Here is a 20,674-nt window from a genome sequence, read left to right on the forward strand (position 1 = left end):
AGAGTCTGTTAATGTGCATGTGCACTCAATGAGAGAAAATGAGATACAAGCGCGGGTGAACTGAATGAATGGAAAGTAAAGTGAGGGGTTTTTCAGAGAGGAGGAACTCTTTTTCATACAGCAGCTTTGTACCCTTCTTAAGTAAAGACACAAACAGGCATTTTTGCAATAGGAACCATAACAGATGGAAAGAGCAAGTAAATCTTGATCCACAGCTGCTGTGGATGGGCTCTTGTGTTTTCCGTTGTTGGAGCGTCTGAAGAGGCTGCTGATGCTAGCAGAGTGATCAGCAGCCGGCAGACCCTACTTCTTCCCTTTAGGGATCTTGAGACAAGTGACTGGCTGTCTGGTGAGTAAAGAAGGACTCACACTTGGCAGAGCTGATTGTGTTTGCTTATGAACGCCCAGCTGTTTGCAGTCTTATACACTTTCATACATTTCTATTATTTGTTTTTTACATTTGGTGCTTCAAACAAGTGAAGATTGCATTCAATATTAAGTCATAGCATTAACTGTATGGGGAATGCAACTAATTTAGAATTTAAAATATTTAGCATTACTTCCTCAAATAACTCAATGAGGAAAATAACATGAAAATAACTCATAACACCTTAGGTCTGTTAGTTTTTCTCATTATCAGTAACTTTCTTTGTTACATGGACAAAAATATAATTTTTTTTATTGCAATATTTCATTTTTCAACAACTTTTTGCAGCAACAGTACCTCAGTGCAATCTGAGTGGAATCCCAGTGCATTCACCACCGTGAACGGTTCATGAATCCGCTGTTGTGCACGTGTTGGTGTGTTTATGTCTTTCAGTCTGCTCATATACACGATTAGCACGGGTACTCGCAGGCTCAGTGCAACTGTAAATATGACACTGTGTACTCTCTTCCTTGAGGAGATCCAGTTAATGCCTAATCCTCAACCCTACACAAACACGTTTGGTCAGTGTTCATCACTAAGCAACCTGCTAGATGTGTTATACAGTGGAAGCCGAGGACAAAGCATTCTCAGTAAATACCCATTTATGGACCTTTTCTGAAGATACTCTAAACTCAGTTGCTATCAGTAGAGCCAGTGTAGTTTACCAGTTGTTTTACTCAATATGGCAAATGTTTCCCTGATTATTACATCACGTTTGAGACTATTATAGTGTTTGTAATGTTAAGAAATGGAAACATGTCTGTATTTGCATATATTCAGACATATTAATCAATCCTGTTCATTCAGGAATATCCTTAAAGAAAATGTCTGGACAAAAAACTGGTAATAATGGTGATTGGGGTACCAAAACTTTCCATGCTCTCCTTCATTGTTAACCAGTTTATCTCATGCATGGCTGTCCTTTAGTGTTTTTATTTACTCACATAAAAGGCATGTATTCGGCACATGTTGCTTTGTGCTATAAAGCGCGTCTCTCCTCCCTTAGCAAGTCCTTTTAGGCTGCCCTAGATCAATACGCAGATATTCATGGTTCCATGGCAGGAAGGTGTTTGAAAGCTGGAAGACTCTAGGCCTCACAAAAGAGAACCGCTTTGATTCTCTGGCGAGCCTTCAACACAGATTCATTCATTTTAATATATGGACAGTTGATGGAGAGCCTTTGAAAGCTCCATGATACACTAACCGTTTCTGTTCTTTCCTTTACGTACGACTTATTACTATTTGTTATGCCAGCACAAATGTTTTCTTTGGGCACAGTTTAATTAGTTTATTGTTTATTAGTTTGTTCAGATGCACCAAGCCCATCGGGCCGTAGTGTTGATATACAGGGATTTTGTTAAAAACAAAACAAAGCAGTCAAACAGGTGTAAATTGTGGATTTACCTGGATAATTGGAGTCTTGGTGAGTGTATGAGACCAGTCCGGTGTGTGTGAAACCGAATCTAAGTATTATGCCCATGGTTGCTGTAACAAAAGAAATTTAACACCCAATTTGAATTTGTGGCTCATTCATATATATATATTTTTATTGTTTTAGCTAACAGTGGAAGAAACCTCATCAATTATTGTTGGTTAATTGATTGTTTGGAGTCTCTCTCAGATATATACAGGGAGTGCAGAATTATTAGGTAAGTTGTATTTTTGAGGAATAATTTTATTACTGAACAACAACCATGTTCTCAATGAACCCAAAAAACTCATTAATATCAAAGCTGAATGTTTTTGGAAGTAGTTTTTAGTTTGTTTTTAGTTTTAGCTATTTTAGGGGGATATCTGTGTGTGCAGGTGACTATTACTGTGCATAATTATTAGGCAACTTAACAAAAAACAAATATATACCCATTTCAATTATTTATTTTTACCAGTGACACCAATATAACATCTCCACATTCACAAATATACATTTCTGACATTCAAAAACAAAACAAAAACAAATCAGCGACCAATATAGCCACCTTTCTTTGCAAGGACACTCAAAAGCCTGCCATCCATGGATTCTGTCAGTGTTTTGATCTGTTCACCATCAACATTGCGTGCAGCAGCAACCACAGCCTCCCAGACACTGTTCAGAGAGGTGTACTGTTTTCCCTCCTTGTAAATCTCACATTTGATGATGGACCACAGGCTCTCAATGGGGTTCAGATCAGGTGAACAAGGAGGCCATGTCATTAGTTTTTCTTCTTTTATACCCTTTCTTGCCAGCCACGCTGTGGAGTACGTGGACGCGTGTGATGGAGCATTGTCCTGCATGAAAATCATGTTTTTCTTGAAGGATGCAGACTTCTTCTTGTACCACTGCTTGAAGAAGGTGTCTTCCAGAAACTGGCAGTAGGACTGGGAGTTGAGCTTGACTCCATCCTCAACCCGAAAAGGCCCCACAAGCTCATCTTTGATGATACCAGCCCAAACCAGTACTCCACCTCCACCTTGCTGGCGTCTGAGTCGGACTGGAGCTCTCTGCCCTTTACCAATCCAGCCACGGGCCCATCCATCTGGCCCATCAAGACTCACTCTCATTTCATCAGTCCATAAAACCTTAGAAAAACCAGTCTTGAGATATTTCTTGGCCCAGTCTTGACGTTTCAGCTTGTGTGTCTTGTTCAGTGGTGGTCGTCTTTCAGCCTTTCTTACCTTGGCCATGTGTCTGAGTATTGCACACCTTGTGCTTTTGGGCACTCCAGTGATGTTGCAGCTCTGAAATATGGCCAAACTGGTGGCAAGTGGCATCTTGGCAGCTGCACGCTTGACTTTTCTCAGTTCATGGGCAGTTATTTTGCGCCTTGGTTTTTCCACACGCTTCTTGCGACCCTGTTGACTATTTTGAATGAAACGCTTGATTGTTCGATGATCACGCTTCAGAAGCTTTGCAATTTTGAGACTGCTGCATCCCTCTGCAAGATATCTCACTATTTTTGACTTTTCTGAGCCTGTCAAGTCCTTCTTTTGACCCATTTTGCCAAAGGAAAGGACGTTGCCTAATAATTATGCACACCTGATATAGGGTGTTGATGTCATTAGACCACACCCCTTCTCATTACAGGGATGCACATCACCTAATATGCTTAATTGGTAGTAGGCTTTCGAGCCTATACAGCTTGGAGTAAGACAACATGCATGAAGAGGATGATGTGGACAAAATACTCATTTGCCTAATAATTCTGCACTCTATGTATGGATGGATGGGCTGCTGAATTATGCACCTGAGTTTGCTTTGAAATAATACATGGTTAGATATAACATATAGTATCTAAGACAAAACCATTTTTTGGACTCAGTTTGGTGAAATCAAGGTTTATTTATAGCGCAGTTCTGAAACAACTCCAGATTTACTCCAATTACTATTCACCAAATTCTGTCATTAAGTTATTTTATCTGCCAGATTAATCACTGTAAAACAGACATTTTATTTAACTTGCGCCTTGCCAATCGGATTCGCCTTTTCTTTTCCATCTCACGGGACATTGTTAGACGTGTGTTCCCAGAGCAGTACACAGTTATCACCTAATTACACTCTTTTGCACTCCCACACCCCACATCAAACACAAACAGCAGGAGGTGTGACATACTGCAATGAAATGATCAAGGTTAGTCATGCAGGTATTTCAGGTTGTGAGTGTCTTCTTCATCGCAGAGAGTAATGAGTATCTCAGATTTGTTTATTCTGGCTCTCCTAGCAACCCCAGCCTGCAGCACATTTGGAGCATGAGTCAAACAGCAGACGAAGTAGGAGCTTCTGCGCACATTAACAAGCTCTCAAGAAGATACTGCACAGGTACATTTGTGTTTATCCTTTTAAAAACAAACTTAAGATGGAATCTAGAACAAATGTGTTTTTTCTGGAGACACTTGATCCATATAGAGAGTAGAATACTGCATGCATGTTCTTAGGTAGGTAAACCAACATTAAGCAAAAAAAGGCACCAAAGTAAAAGAGGCTGTCATGAGCTTTGATATAGACAGAAAACATAACATAGAAGACGCTTACTTTTATGACTGTCTTTTCCTTCATTACAGGTAACCACTCCATGGCTGCACCCTGACACTATCATCTGTTCATTCCCTCTGCCCCAGCCTGCCCCCTCTTATCCAGCTCCTCTCCCCTCCTCCTCACCCCGTGGCCTATTTATACCCTGGAGACTCGAAGCAGTCTATTAAAGCCCACGGACCTGTTCAGAAAAAGACTCCAGTAAGCCTAAATTCCCCGTTTATCTTATCTCCGTGCTCGTCACCTTTTCCTGAACATCCGTAAGTGAGGAAAACTAAAATATCAACAAGTGCTTTAGCCTTCAGATTACAAGCTGCAAGGACAGTTTAAGCTACAGCAGATTTTTGGAAATTCTGGATGAAGCATGAGCCTTGGACCCACTGATTTTTTTTACTCATTTAGTAGAAAAGCAGTCTTCCAAGTTAAACCATGCTTATTGGCTCACTTGTCTATGTGACTTTGGTAGATTTCGACAAGAACACTAAAGGACTTACTTTCTAAATGGAAAAGGATCACACATTCAAAGGTAAGTCAAGGCTTCTGTCGCATGCAAATTTGCTTTATCGGTTTTCATATCGAATCCATCATAGTACAGCAGAACCAGGATAGTAGGCTATAAGCATTAAATTCAAAATTGATACTATCGTGCATACGTTTCGCGTTCTCATTTCACGTCACGCAGATTATGTCTGCAATAATATTATTGCTGTTGTGAACATATTGTAAAAGTGTGGAACAAAACAGTCTCACAGCAAAGTTAAAATTTATTGTTAATCTGCTAATAAAAATAGAGCACATATTGAAGTGGGCATCACATTTATGATATATTACATGTATTTTACAGTTTTAGGACTGGAGACACAAACATTATAGTTATCATAAGAGTTTAATCGGCATTTAAAAAATTACTTTGAAGGTGATTCTGTTAAGAAAAACGGGGTATTCAAAATGTATTGAGAAAAATTTATTTTTTAAAAACGACTTTTTTTTTTCTTTCATATTCTGTATCCAGTCTTGTATCAATTCCTGCTATGAACTAAGCCCAGACCGCCTTGTGTGTCACCTGCAGGATGACTGCAGTCTACCCCTCTGAGAGTAGCCCGGACGGAGCTGAAGCTGGGACTCAGACAGCAGGCTCTAAGGGGTCAGGAGCAGGAGGAACCACTGGGACCAGCTCAGTAACTGGGGTCAAGAGCGCGGATTCTCATGGAGACTCGATCCGAGGTTCCATTGGAAGCACGGTGGCCTCTACTAGTAGCAGCCAAAGGAATGCCCGCTGGAGCCGGCAGGACAGCTCTGACATAAACACAGATGATGAAGGAGCCACCGTCCGCCGCCTCACTCCCCTGGAAAGGCTGAACCTGGATATGTGCCAGGATGAAAGGTATGGTGATTGTAAGTTACTTGTTATATTTTTCATTGTGGGTTTTTTTTTCTTTTTCTTTTTTTTACTTGCCAAATTGTGAAAATTGGTGTTAAATGCTTTATTATCTAAACTGCTGGCAGGTTGGTCCGTGAGCTAACAGTGGGCAGAAGAATCGGCTTCTACAAAATTCATGGAGAGCTCGGGTGTGGAAATTTCTCCCATGTTAAGCTGGGAATTCATGCTCTCACCAAAGGTAAACCCCACTGTGAAACGAATGGCAATATTTACAGACATTTGCACAGCGTCGCATAAAAACATCGCCTAAACACATTGGAATAAAAAAAAAAAACACGACGCACAAGCTTCCTTTTATTACGGTGGCTTCTTATTAGACTTAATAAGTTGGGTGATAACCTGTTTCCATTAATGGGCTGCAACACTACCAAATGTGTGCTTATAGCAATTTACTAACATGGCGATTTGTGCCTGGCCAGGGGGCTGATTCAGCCACAAAGAGACAGACTGTCTGCTGCCCTTGAACAGATGGATTGATTAGAGATCTCCAGTTTCCTTAGCGACGGGTAAAATTGCCGCATGCCTCATCAAAGGCTACAACGACAGAGGAAAATTAGTGTAGCTTTGTTTGTCTGTCTGCGTGTGTGTGTGTTTGTGTGCGTGTTCATGCATGGATTTTTTTTTTTTTTTTTTTTTTTACCATTTAAGGTTTTTAAGGCGTTTTTACTCTGTGGCTGGCTCTGGTGCTGTGTGTGTGTGCGCAATGTTTAGGTCAGTGGTGTCATTTAGTCAAAACACAAAATGAGCTGCAGTGCATTTTAAATGCTCCTATTGAAAGCTATGTCACAGCTGAAAGAGAGTCTAATGCCAGCCTTAATAATGCATACTGTAGAACAATTAGATATCTCAACACCATTTTGCCACTTAAGAACTTTTCTGTATTCAGTTACCTGAGGTCTACTTTATGCATCTCTATGAATCATTTAACGGAACACAGCCAAGATATCAGTTTTTCAAAATTCAGAGTGCATTTGATCATTGTAAAACTGCATTTATTTATTCATTTTTAAATTTGAATTTTGATTTTTAACAGCGCAGCTAATGTAGCACTCTATTCCAGTCTTTTTTTTTTTTTTTTTTTTTAACCCTTTGCCATCCTCGGTGTGAGCCTACATATCTACTGAGACTTGGAGTAATTTATGACTGTCTAAGAAAATAAATCATATGACCCCCTGGAAGAATATAATCATGAAAATTTAGTTCAGGATCAGCAAAACTTTCATCTCAGTTATCCAGACCAGAGTGTTGTTTGAACTGCTAAGTGGAACCAGGCTTACAGTGTCTATCATCAGTCTACAAAAGATTTATGTAACAACTAATTTAAAATTTATTAGAAAAGTGATTAAAAACTCAACCTTTTTTTTTTTTTTTCCCTGTGTCGAGATGTATTATGTGTACAGCAATCAGTGACCAAATGTCTCCTTTTGCATCACTAGACAAAGTGGCCATAAAGATCTTAGATAAGACCAAGATGGATCAGAAGACCCAGCGGCTGCTGTCCAGGGAGATCTCTAGCATGGAAAAACTACACCATCCCAACATCATACGCCTCTATGAGGTATTTTGGACTTTCAAGTGTCTTTCTAATGCCATTGTGCTTTTTTTGATCATTAAATCTATCCGACATCAAGTACTTTTCTGCTTATGTATTCTAACATATGTAGTTGCACTGTATGTGTTTAGGTGGTGGAGACTTTGTCACGTTTGCACCTAGTGATGGAGTACGCAGGCGGAGGGGAGCTCTACACCAAGATTACTACAGAAGGAAAGCTTTCTGACACTGACAGCAAGTTTGTCTTTGCTCAGATTCTTTCTGCTGTTAAACACATGGTCAGTGAATTTACGTTTATATTAAAATTGTCTGATAATATAAAATCTTGATAGTCGTATAACTTTGACATCTATAGTGCTGCCTGTTCTCTGCTGCTACGGTGACCTGAATAAGCCAGTGTGTTCATCTAATCCTCTAACCTATTAAATCTCATATGACAATTTCTGTCAGGGCTGAATGTTTGCACAATAGCTGTGTAATGATTCATTACTTGTAACCAGCACTTTCACTCTTTTCATGTGCACCGCATTTAGATTTTAGTCATTCATTCTCTCTCCATCTGCAGGTTGTCAAAGAATAAAAATAGATGAAAAAAAAATATTGCATTGTAATATTTCGCTAGAATATTTAATATGTGGAAGAGCAGTTCACATGCTGACACAGATCGACGGAACTATAGTTGCAGCTGCCATAACTAATTCCTACTAGACAAAATAATTAATAAAGATCTGTTCTTGATATCAGGATGAAATATCCAAGAAGTAACAAGGAGCAAAACATGTTTTTTTTAATTCGAGATAGACGCGATGCTTCTGCTGCTGTTTTCACTGTGTCAGGTTACATGAACAGAGGTGGCAAAAGTACAGACTTTCTTTACTTAAGTAGAAGTACAGATAACGACAAACACTCAGTCCTTCCTCTATAGTTAGATTTTCGATTCTCATATAATATGATCTTCTTTTTGTTCTCCCACAGCATGAAAATAACATCATTCACCGTGACCTGAAGGCAGAAAATGTCTTCTACACCAACGGCTCTTGCGTGAAGGTGGGGGACTTCGGATTCAGCACACTGAGCCGCCGCGATGAGACACTCAACACATTCTGTGGCTCTCCGCCATACGCTGCACCTGAACTCTTTAGGGATGAGCATTATGTTGGCATCTATGTAGACATCTGGGCCCTAGGGGTGATGTTGTTTTTTATGGTGACAGGCACAATGCCATTCAGGGCGGACACTGTGGCCAAACTAAAGCGATGCATCATGGATGGGGCCTACATCATTCCCTCTTGGGTGCCAGATGCATGCCAGAAGCTAACCAGGGGACTCCTCCAACCCATACCAACTGACCGCTGTACAGTGGAGCAGATGATGGGCTGCGAGTGGTTGCTCCCCGTGGACCTCCCGCACGCCATGGAACCCTTTAAACTGGATCCATCCTACCTCGCAGAGAGTGATCCATCAGATCTCACTGAGGAAGAGATGGAGATAAAGTCTTCGCTGGAGGCACTGGGAATCACCTCGGAGCACATCCTGAACAACCAGGGCAAAGACTGCAGGAGCTCCATCACTGGTGTCTATCGGATTCTGCTACACCGTTTTCACAAGAGACGGGTTGTCGAAAGCATTCCTGTGGTAAAACAGGCAGTCAGACCCACAGCAACAAGTAAAAAAGAACGGCTAAAAGTGTACCGCAGTTTACGGCAGACATCTAAACTCTGTGCAATTCTGTGACAAAATTCTTTGCTCTGGAAATTTAATTAAGTTATGGACTTGGATGCATGGATTTATTACAAATAAAAAATTAAAACAAGAATATTTTCAGTCCAGTAGTATAAATTGAAATTATGGTATATAACCCCACTCAAGTCCTAAAATTGGTCTTTTCTTATGTCTCTGTAGCTATGTTGCTGCTGTCCTCGTCTGTTTTTTTTCTTGCAGGGACAGGAAATCTCAAGAAATTTGAAATGTTCTGAAATCTCATTTATCCAAGTCAGCATAGCAATGATTAGATGGCATGCAGAACTTATTATTTGGGTCATGCAGGCCATATATTTCTAATTCACACTTGGCCTACGCTTAGTTGTGTTGTAACAACAAGCCCTATGAGAATCACTGTAGCTTATTTTTTATGAAGAGACATAAATCCACAATATTTTGTTGAAAAAGTGGCGAAACATGCAGTATCTACACAAAATGTGTTTATGTCTTAAATGTTTAATTGCACTTCTCCTCGATGCCTTAGTTTTTTTTTTCATCTGTTTATGAAATCAGACAGCCTGGTTTCATTGTACTCCTTAATGCTTGTGATGAGATAGTAAGTAGAGATTTTACATCTTATATAATACGTCTCTATGAGATGTCCCTGTTCTTAGACTGGCTGACCTCGGTATTTTCCCTGTGGCCTGAAAAAATCCACTAGATGACATTAAGCTATGAAGACCAACTAACAGTTAGTAGTTCACATGGCAAAATAAAATTTCAGTTTTGAATGAAACGATTCTGGTAAGAGTTTGAATCTATTTGTCTTTTTATGATTCCGTGTCCATGCAAATGTGCTGAATGAAATAAATTTAAAACTAAAAATGCTGCTTCGTCTTCTTGATGTTAAAATTATTTAGTGTGTGTGTGTGTGTGTGTGTGTGTGTGTGTGTGTGTGTTTTATAGCTGTAAATCCAAACAGACATTATACGCAGTGAATTCATATCATTATAAAATAAGTTGCTAACATGCATTGTTGGCTAATTAATTTTTATTTAATTCAATTCAATTCAATCTTTATTGGCAGACTACATGTCCATAAAAACAAGACAAGAAACACACACACACAACTCCCCCCCCCCCCCCCCCCCCCACACACACACACACACACAACACAAGGTATAAACCATTAAATATATATATATGTATATAAATAAGTATATAAAGCATTTGTAAAAATATAAAACCATAATATACATAAAACACAATTACTTAAAATAAATCAATAAATACACAAACACTTTAACCAGTGCTTTCTGAGACTGGATGAGTAACGGGAACCACTCACTGTCGGATCTGTAAGTGCTAAAATTATACTGTTACTCGAACCATCCAGTCGTTCTCTAAAGTTGAACATTAACTTTCTTAAAAGTGCTTTAAAAGTCCAGACACCCACAGCTACAAACATCTGACTGGCACTACCACTTCTAGGTATCCTGCAAAGGATTCTCATCGCATCATTATATGCAACATGCAGCTTCTGCATGCTACATTGTTTGTAGGATGACCACAAGGGGGCAGTATATAGCGGTGTGCAATACGCTTTAAACAAAGCCACTTTAACTGGAAGTGAACAAAAGCTGAATTTGCGTGCAATAGTATTTGCCTGCACATGGAGCTTACATCGTTGTCTGTATATAGGGTTGCCAACCGTCCCTTAAAAAACGGAATCGTCCCGTATTTAGAAACAAAAGCACACGTCCCGTATTGAGCTAATAAGGGACGCACTTTGTCCCGTAATACAGTGAGAATCAAAAGTAGTCTATAAATGTTAATGGAATTAACACTTTGTTTGAAAACATAATTCCCAGCCCCTCTCCTGCTTTGTGACCAATGAGCTGACAGCACACTTATGACAATTCGAGTATGACAATTCAGATTATCTCATTGGTCGAGGAAAGGTCGCTTGCGGAGAAAATACCGGAAGACAACAGATGACCACAACAACAAGCATGGCCAACAGGGAAACAAACGCCGACACTGCGGTGCACGTCTCGGATGACAGTACACCTAAAGCTGGGCAGACACTGCGATTTTTTTCAGTCACGTTATTCAGCTCTTGCTCAAACTGCACGATTGACTCGCAGGGATTAGAAGTTTGCAGGTCACGATGCAGGGTCTCACACTATACGGCCCGATGCTCTGATGCGACCTGAGTGCTCACACTGTGCCAACATAACATGAAGGTTATAACAGAAAATCTGTCGCTCGCTCTCTCTGTCTTTCACTCACACAGACACACCACCATCAACTTTGCTAAATTGCTAATGAAAAACATGATCAGGCAGCTGTGATTGAGCAGCAGTGTAAATCCAACTATTTTCACGGTTGTTGTGGTCGTGATAATTTTGTGATGCCACATCGAAAAGGCTCGGATGAGCTTTCCAAAGTTCTACAAGTGCCTCCATCACTTGTGTCCAGATCACACGCTGCACTGCCGTGCTGCGCCGTCTTTTTCACCGATGTTTACGTGTTTGCGCATGAGCAGTGTGAGCGGCTGTGGTGACACCCTCACGAGCGATTGATGATCGGGAGCTGGTCGTGAGGTGTTAATCGCTTCTCGTTACCCCACGTATACTACACGATGCACGATGAAGGCCAAAATCGGGCCGATCACCAAATCGGTCGCACGACTCAAAAATCGGCTCAAAATGGGCCAAAAATCGCACAGTGTAAGCCCAGCGTTAGAGCAGCAATGTTTGTTCCCCTCAGAGAAAGAAAAGAAAAAAGGCTGCAAAAGTACAGGGAGGACTGGGAAAAGGAAAACACCTGGCTGGGAAAGTGCACGATAACACCTATAAAGCGCACTGCACTGTGTGCCGGCGCACTTTTTCCATAGGCATGGTGGGCACAAGAAGAACATGAGGGGCGTGAAAGCTCGGGGAACCCTTAACCAATTTTTTGTCCACCAGGCCACGGCAGAAGCAGATATGGTATGTAAACACTGGTTTGTTGTTTAAACCCTCTGGTTAAGGTTAAAATGGGCATGTGCGGTGAATATCAGCGCTATGTGGCCAGAAGTGTGATAATATCATTTATTTTGTGTAATAAACAACTGCAAGGATGGATGATTACAACAAATAGATGAATAATACATAAAAGTAATACATAGATGAATAATGATGATGAGTTAAGGTGCGTAATCATGGGAACAAGCGGGTTTACAAACAGGAGCAGCTGATTAGCATTAGAAAAGCTGAAATAATACCTCAACTGAAGCCAACTGTACTAAATGCACTATATGTGCACTGTTACAAGAATATTTTTCGTTCTATTGCTTTCTATTAATTTATATAATTTTAAGTTAAGCAGGACAGAGTTCTTTTAAAGAAAGATTTACTTATATTCTCAAAAGTTAAGCATGACAGGCTTCTGTTTGAGAAAGAGACCTGTTTTACTGTGTTAATGTTGTCATTTTGAGCTAAAAATAAATGGCTAAATGATCATTTGTTTCCCATATGGTCATATCACAAAGAATATGCATCTGCTTAAATCAAATTCAAGTCAAATGGTTAAAAAATAATTTCACACACACAAAAAAAGAGCTACCACACTGGGAAGGGTGAAGACAACTGGGTTGCCCGGCCCTGGCCACGAGGTGTCCCTTATTTATTTTTCAGGGAGTTGGCAACCCTATCTGTATATGTCATCATCATCATTCATTTGCTCAGTAATAAAGTGACCGAGGTATTTCACCTTTTTATGAACTTCAAGAGTTTTTTGTGCCAGTTTAAACAAAGGGAAATTTAGCTGTTTATCCTGCTTGGTTCTACATATCAAAACAGCACTTTTAGCAGCATTGTACTCAATGTCATATTGCACACCATATTCAGTACAGACATTAAGAAGATCCTGTAACCCAGCACTGCTTGGACTAAAAACAACCAGGTCATCTGCATACATAAGATGATTTATCAGTGCTTCACCTAATATACACCCAGTGTTACAGGCTCTCAGCTGTATGGACAAATCATCAACATATAAATTAAATAAAATTGGAGACAAAATCCCACCCTGTCTGACACCATTGCTGACACCAAAGGGGGCAGAAATACTGCTTCCCCATTTAACCTGCATGTTCTGATGAGCGTACCAGTAAGAGAGAATCCTCACGATGTATTGAGGAACTCCCCGTGTCTTCAATTTATCAAAAAGTTTTCTGTGGTTCACTCGATCAAAAGCCTTAGAGGCATCAATTTCAATTTATAATTATATATTTTTACCTTTTGACACCTATTTATTATTTATTGTTATTTATTTGTTATGTATTTGTATTTATTTTTAACACCGAATTTTACATTTACCAGATTTATTTATTTTTCTATATAATAATTCCTGGTCTATTTATAACATGATCCATACATTAGCTTAAAGAAAGCAGTGCAATTATCACGTACCGGAGATACAAAACTAACTCTATTTCCCAGAAACACCAAAGAAGACCACGTACTCATTTCCGCCTTTACGTGATGACGCAATTTTTGCCTCGTTGGAAGGTGGTTTCAGTAGGAAGCAGTCTGACGGTATACAGCGGCAGCTGAAAAAACACGAGTAGAGTAACCAAAAGACACTCGGACGCACTCACTCGAATGGTATTTCGTCTCTTGCCATCAAACGGTAAGGAAATTAATGCCAATCTTACCAGTTGTTGATGTTTCCCTGTGTTTTTAATGATACAGGGGACCACGCCCTCAGCAGAAAAAGATTATAACAGTATTATAAGGCTAATGTTAATGCTAGACCGGAATGCTGCTGATTCCTCGATGTTGGCCTAAGAAGACGTTTCCTGCCTTTTGACGATGATTACACTTTTGAGCTTCTTAAATTCATAAGCAAAAAAAAATCACCTACGCAAACTTCTAGCTTAACTAAGTCATTTCGTTCATGTATAAAATGGCTAATATAAATATCAAAAAATTATTAGTAGTATTATTTATATTATTGAATACCAGCACCCTGCATTCGGCGCACAGCCATTTTCAAAACCTCGGCAAACTGCAGCGTTCAAACAGTCGTTTCACGATATTGGATAAACTAAAAATTATGCAGCTTATTTATTTTGACACTTGATATTGCATTCAGACCCCGTGACAAAGGCATGGGGGGCGGGGCTTACTATAGGATGAGGTCATGATAAAACCGTGGCGCTGATGCAATAAGAGGCTACTATACGTGTTACCGGCCCCTTGTCAGGGAACTACATCTGCTTTTCATATACTTACACGGCTGACATGCATTCAATACAGCTATGCACCTGCAGTCTCCGCGTGGAGGCTAAGGCAAAGTACAGAGCAGCATCCAGTGGATGGTTACTGGACCGTCACGGTGCAATGTACCAACGCTGATGTATCAGGCGCACTTTGACCTGTTATAAAAATCGTAGTATTTTGTTGGGTATCAGCACTTTTACACAGCAATCAGGGAAGGGAAGTAATGACATGAACTTTAATAAGCAAGCTAAGTCACGTGGCTACAAACCCCCAATAACAGAGAGATTCATGGGTCATTTAAAAACGGTTTGATCCATTAGAAAACATAATGATTCAATTGTAGAATTAATTGAGCCTCAATTTAAAATCATTTTAGGATCATAAAAGAAATTCCAGTAGACTTATAAAATCCTATAGAATTTTATCCTATTAAAGCCAACCATCCATACTCCCTTCTTCTGCTTATCCAGTTCAGTGGTGAGGTCAGGGTACACACTTGACAGGCTGCCAATCTGCCACAGGGCTAACACATAACCATTCACACCTGTGGCCTATTTAGAACCAGTTAACCTAACCCAAACTCCTAACTAGGTGATCGCACAACTGAACTGTAATACACTATGAACTTTGCTGTTCTCAATATTCCAGACAGTGATGTTATACTTCTGTTTTAGCAGCATAACTTCTATATACATTAAAATGTTATTATTACCAGATATTAAATATGCTATCCTCTGTATTTTGTTGTTTATCTGCAGATGTCAATAGCAGAAGATCTTCCGGACATGGATGGAGCAGACCTGTTTGGACTGCTGTTCCATGATGGAGAGAATGGATCCACTGAGCCCTTCTTTCCTGATGGGAATGGGCTCATTGAGTCATGGCTGTCTGAACAAGATGTAAGAGGAAGTTAATGTTGTTAGTGAAATTGGTTAGATGGCGGTTTAATGCATTATCTGAAGTAACTAGGTGCTAAAATGAGTCATGCTTTGGAAGCAGTAATATAAACATCTTTGAGTCTTAATACCAGATGTACTACATGGTAATACAGCTTCTTAAAGCCTAACAGTCTTATATGTATGTGTGTGTGTTTGCTTTAGAATTTAACACACCTTTGTCTCCCAGATGCTGCCAGACATGGATACTGAAGATTTTCTATCCAGCTTGTTAGATGGAGAGGACAACACGGAGACCATCTCTCCCTCCCATTCTCCACTGGGCAGCGACAGTGGCATTTCAGACGACAGCAGCTCCGGGGCTGGAAATAACAACCATGTTGGATGCCCCAGTCCTCATAGCAGTGATAGTGATGTTGTGCCCAGTCCCAGCTACTCCCAACCGAGCCCGGTGCACTCCGACCTTGCCGTGACTTATTCAGAGGCACAAACAGAAAGCTTTGAGGCCTTAACAGTCCAAGCAGATCACAGCTACTCTCTGCTGCAGAGCGGAGGGAGGGATATGGACGTGCTGCAGAGTGTGAGGGCAGAGAAGCCAGATACAGATGTCTTCATTGATCTGGGTATTTATCATTTATTGAAGAACTACTGAAACTTTAACATTTTATTTTATCTTAGAATTTCAAATCTCTTAAAAGGAACATGAGATGTGGTCTGTGTGGAATTTGTGGGGGATGGAAGATTTAAATGACTAGTCTTCCTCTCACAGATGACCTTGTGACTGAGGCGATGGAGGAGGATGTCAGCAGTGAGCTGCCTTGCACTTTGGCCATAGAGGACTCGGTACAAGATACAACAGAGTCCATCAAAGAAGACCAGGTCAGTTTCTTTTGCTATTCTTATGCCAGACCAGAAGACCAAAGAGACTGTATTTGATGTTTTCAGTGATGTTTGACACATGTTGTTAACGAGATAAGAACACACAGAAAATTTCTAAAAGAAAAACTTTGTATTTCCCTTCTTTAGTTCCAGTTTAAAGAGATTGTGCTCACTGAGGAGGAGAAGCGGCTTTTGGCAAAAGAAGGAGTAACCATTCCCCAACACATGCCCCTCACTAAGGTAATTTTCACTTCAGGTGTTTTTGATATCTCTTTAGTTACATACTTACTTTGTTGGGTGCATATTAAATTGGTCTTTCTGTGGCACAGCTGCTCAAAGCTGTTTTATACACATCGTCATCTGTCTTGTGAGCGTGGTGATTGAAAGCCTGCTCTGCTCTGCGTAACAGGCAGAGGAGAGGACTTTGAAGAGGATCAGAAGGAAGATCCGCAACAAGCAGTCTGCTCAGGAGAGCCGCAAGAAGAAGAAGGTGTATGTTGATGGACTGGAAAACAGGTGAGATACAAATGATAAATCAAAATCTTTAATATAATCTTTAATATATATTATTATTATTATTATATAGTCACTGACTCCAAGGATGTGGCTACATTGTTTTGTAATCAGTTTCAGAATATCTTAATTATCTAAATATTTTGACTGACTACAGTGGAACCCCGACTTACGAATACCCCAGTTACGAAGGCACTTAACGGCAATATTTCTGCCCGTGTTACGGCAAAATGCCCACGTAACAAAATCTGCTGGCTCTGATTGGCTGAGCCCAGAATGCCCAGAATGCCTTCCGAATCATGTGACAATCCCTCGGCTTTCGTACTTGTGCTTCGCTGTTCCACTTGAACGACGTATTGTTGTTGCAGTTAGCAATTAGCCTATAGCCTATTGTTCACTCAAAAGGCGCGATGGGTACTTCGACTTACGAAAACTTTCGACTTACGAAAAACCCTCGGGAACAAATTCATTTCGTAAGTGGAGGTTCCACTGTATTTCATTTTAAGCTCTCTTGTTTTAAACTTCAAGATTTTTATCAATATATTGATTCGTTTATGGCAGGACAGGATGGTATTATTGATAATGGTAGACAAGGACTTGTTTGTGTTGTTGTTGTTCTTGGCCAGATAAAATCATGGTCAATAAATTCTCTAATTGACTAAAATCAAATTAGAAGAGAAGAAAAGATTTTTAATATAGAGCAAACACTTGTGTGTCTGATTCTTGATAAATGCTAAATGATGAATTGATTTCTGTCACAGGGTGGCCATCTGCACTGCACACAACCTGGAACTACAGAAGAAAGTCCAAATGCTTCAGAAACAGAACATGTAAGAAGCCATTTCTTTGCTTCTGGGTTTTTACATAGTCGGGTCAAGCTTCTGAATCAGTTACATTGAACACGTCCTCTTGTTTTTGTTTGGTTTTTGTAAATAAACAGGTCGTTGATTGAACAACTGAGAAAACTTCAGGCTATAGTGAAGATGTCAACCATGAAGGCCAGCACAACCAGCACTTGTGTTATGGTAAATTGGCTTTTTTTTTTTTCTCAGTGTGAAGGTCTTTGTCACGCTCTGCTATTTTTCTCACTTTTTCATTGGACTTTCAGGTTTTCCTGCTCTCCTTCTGTCTGATCATCTTCCCATCAGTCAATCCGTTTGGTGGAAACACCCAAACAAAGGAGCTCTACACGCCCTCCTCAAGTGAGTTGTATATAAATATCAAGTCTGTCTTTTATTATATTTCAGCTATCCTTGCTGTACCTTAAGATATGCATGCTTTAGTTAATAAGATAGCTGATTTCATAAATGAAATTTCCGGCAGTGTCGCCTAACCTTTGTAAACTATCTTTTCAATCATGACTAACAGTCGTCTCCAGGAGCCTGCGATCACTGCCAGCTGAAAGCACAGATGCCGTATCCTCCTCTGAGGCCAAAGAAGGTTTGTTAGTTCACCAAGTAGAGGTGGATAATGTTAAAGCCATCTTTGCAGGCGGTCAGAAGAATCACACTCCTGACTACGAGAGGGTGGAACAACCTGATTCAGAAACAGGCGTCAACAGCAACTCTTCGGCAGACTTCCCGAGTCCTGCTCAGGCAGCAGAGATGAAGCAGGGGCCAGCCGGGGCATTACAGGAAGGATCCATCAATGGTGTAGTGGCGTCTGCTGTCGCATATAATGCAAAAGCTTCCAAGGACGCCTGGATAGACCGGAATCCTCCGTCTGTCATATTACAGCAGCACCGCTCTGATGAGATGTAGTAAGGACATGTTGTTCAGTATAACCAGCAGAGGGAGCTGTATTCCTAATGATTTGGGTGCCAGAGGGAACATTAATATTAAAAAAAGGGAGAAGGGAATAATGCAGTTATTCTTCCAGATATAAGATCCATCTTTTCGTCCATGCTTTTTCCTTCTGAAAGTCTTCTACTAGTTACTTTATTTGCACTTTGTTCTTGTTTCCCTTCTCCAGCGGTCAAAAGAAACTTGGGAGATATTTTCATATTTCAAAAGGACATTGCAGAGATTAAACAAATGCCTGCATTACTAGAGGGCACATGCTACTGAGTTAGCACTGAGAGCTGTCAAATTATCGTACAACATGTTGAGCTTTGCCTAAATTTGTGCATTTATTCACCAGCACAGGAATAATTGAAGTGAATGGGCAGTAGATTACTTAAAGACAGACATGAATTGATGGCCCGACTGTCACTAAATCTTGAGTGAGTTTATCTGAAAATGTCCAGCAGATCTCAGTGCTAACAAATGCTGCTTATCAGTGACTTCCCAAAAATCATACTTATCATAGCCATAGTAAATTATTATGAAAAGTAGTCTAGTCGTTTGTGCTGCAAACTAGTCAGCAACGTTTATGAAGTAGTAGAAGATAGAGTGCTTGATTCTCATAAAGCTTGATCACCGTGGTTGTTTGACCACAGTAATGCTTAAGCCATTGCAGGACATTTGGCCATTTTAAAGACTTGTAAAGTTTGTCATTATCTCCCTTGTAACAAGGGTATCCATGCTCCTTTTAATTTGTGAATGCTTTGTTTTTATGTTGTACAGTAAAGCGGCGCAAAATGTGATAAAAGAACCTGAATCCTGGACTTAACCGTTGTTGGCTAACCAACTCTGCCCCTGCGATCTTCTCTTTTATAACTTCGCTGCACAATTCTTACCTTCGTAAACTTGTCTGGAATATCTTAGCACACGATGAGCAGAATGAGGGGTTTGACTTATTTGCTCAGTAAACTTGCAGTAAATATTGCTCCAAAATGTTATGACCTGTTTTATCAGTGATGCATTTTTTATTTTTGTGTATTTTTTCTTTGTTACTGTTGGTATTGTAAATGGTATCGAGGCTACTTTTTGTTATACTTGACAGGCAATGAGATTTTAAATGTTAATCACTTTGAACAAAAAGCACTGGCATTTGGTGTAGTCCAAGAATGACATGTAAATATTTAAAAAAGTGATTGTAGCTCTTTATGTACATTTCAACACTTTATGTATAAGACATGTCTGAACAACTATAATAAACTTTTTATATGTCAGAGTAAATCATCATCCATGTCGTTGATGCAGAGATGCAGATGTGAAAAAGAAAGTATACTTTCTGAAGTCTAAGGATTTATGTCTCGGGACATCAAAAATGCAGAAAATGGATGGAAAGGTAATCATGGGAAATAAGAGGGTAGGTAGCAGCCAAGTGCTGCTAATTGCATGCAGTTGATTGACTGATCACGAGCAAGTTTGACCACTTGAGGTCATCCAGGTGTGTTTTAACACAATATCAAAGAAGAAAACCAAAAGCAATGATCTTAAAAGAGCAACTTCTGCTGCCTCTGCTGAAAGCCTCTTCTCTAAGAAACAATCGGGGTGATCGTGGCTCAAGAGTTGGGAGTTCGCCTTGTAATCGGAAGGTTGCCGGTTCGAGCCCCGGCTTGGATAGTCTCGGTCGTTGTGTCCTTGGGCAAGACACTTCACCCGTTGCCTACTGATGGTGGTCAGAGGGCCTGGTGGCGCCAGTGTCCGGCAGCCTCGCCTCTGTCAGTGCGCCCCAGGGTGGCTGTGGCTACAATGTAGCTTGCCATCACCAGTGTGTGAATGTGTGCGTGAATGGGTGGATGACTGGATATGTAAAGCGCTTTGGGGTCCTTAGGGACTAGTAAAGCGCTATATAAATACAGGCCATTTACCAGGCCATAAGAAACAACATGGCAGGACAGCCAGGGGTAATGATTTGGATATAACCACAGAACCAGTCACCTTTAAGTCACTGAGTTGGCCGTGAACTCTTTTGTATACTGAAGTACTCTAGAGACAAATCTGAGGCCACCTGACTGACAGCTATAGCTTGGATGAAACTGGGTCATGCAAAGGAATAATGGTCCCAAGCACAACAGCAAATCTACAAAAGAATGGCTGAAAAAGAAAAAAGGATAAAGGTGTTGCAGTCCAGATCCAACTACAATGACGTGGTGGGAACCT

At 40.3% G+C, this 20,674-nt stretch overlaps 2 protein-coding genes across 6 annotated transcripts in view; both read left to right on the forward strand.

Annotated features, from left to right (window-relative positions):
* Nucleotides 1–10,017, forward strand: part of nim1ka (NIM1 serine/threonine protein kinase a) — a 12,173-nt gene extending 2,156 nt beyond the window's left edge. For 3 of the 5 annotated variants that reach the window (XM_085475736.1, XM_085475735.1, XM_085475739.1), the window contains exons 2-8: nt 4,123–4,220; nt 4,900–4,959; nt 5,503–5,817; nt 5,940–6,052; nt 7,311–7,432; nt 7,558–7,704; nt 8,402–10,017. In XM_085475736.1, the coding sequence (XP_085331862.1) occupies nt 5,504–5,817; nt 5,940–6,052; nt 7,311–7,432; nt 7,558–7,704; nt 8,402–9,160 (1,455 nt within the window). In that variant the 5' untranslated portion in view covers nt 4,123–4,220; nt 4,900–4,959; nt 5,503 and the 3' untranslated portion in view covers nt 9,161–10,017. Of the gene's footprint in view, nt 1–215; nt 4,221–4,462; nt 4,635–4,899; nt 4,960–5,502; nt 5,818–5,939; nt 6,053–7,310; nt 7,433–7,557; nt 7,705–8,401 lie in introns of those variants that run through there. The other 2 variants (XM_085475738.1, XM_085475737.1) reach the window with 2 other exon arrangements.
* A 3,655-nt stretch (nt 10,018–13,672) lies between these two features.
* Nucleotides 13,673–19,744, forward strand: creb3l3l (cAMP responsive element binding protein 3-like 3 like). The gene is made up of 10 exons (XM_085475740.1): nt 13,673–13,804; nt 15,156–15,296; nt 15,523–15,916; nt 16,063–16,172; nt 16,320–16,412; nt 16,582–16,688; nt 17,447–17,515; nt 17,626–17,710; nt 17,794–17,887; nt 18,054–19,744. Exons 2-10 carry the CDS (start codon nt 15,156–15,158, stop codon nt 18,443–18,445), a joined length of 1,485 nt encoding a protein of 494 aa, XP_085331866.1. The 5' UTR covers nt 13,673–13,804; the 3' UTR covers nt 18,446–19,744.
* Nucleotides 19,745–20,674: the final 930 nt, after the last annotated feature.

Source organism: Copadichromis virginalis, linkage group LG12, assembly GCF_057382275.1.
Source record: "Copadichromis virginalis isolate Kocher_CV1m ecotype Utaka linkage group LG12, C_Virginalis_male_GT1.1, whole genome shotgun sequence".
In the NCBI taxonomy this organism is placed as follows: Eukaryota; Metazoa; Chordata; class Actinopteri; order Cichliformes; family Cichlidae; genus Copadichromis; species Copadichromis virginalis.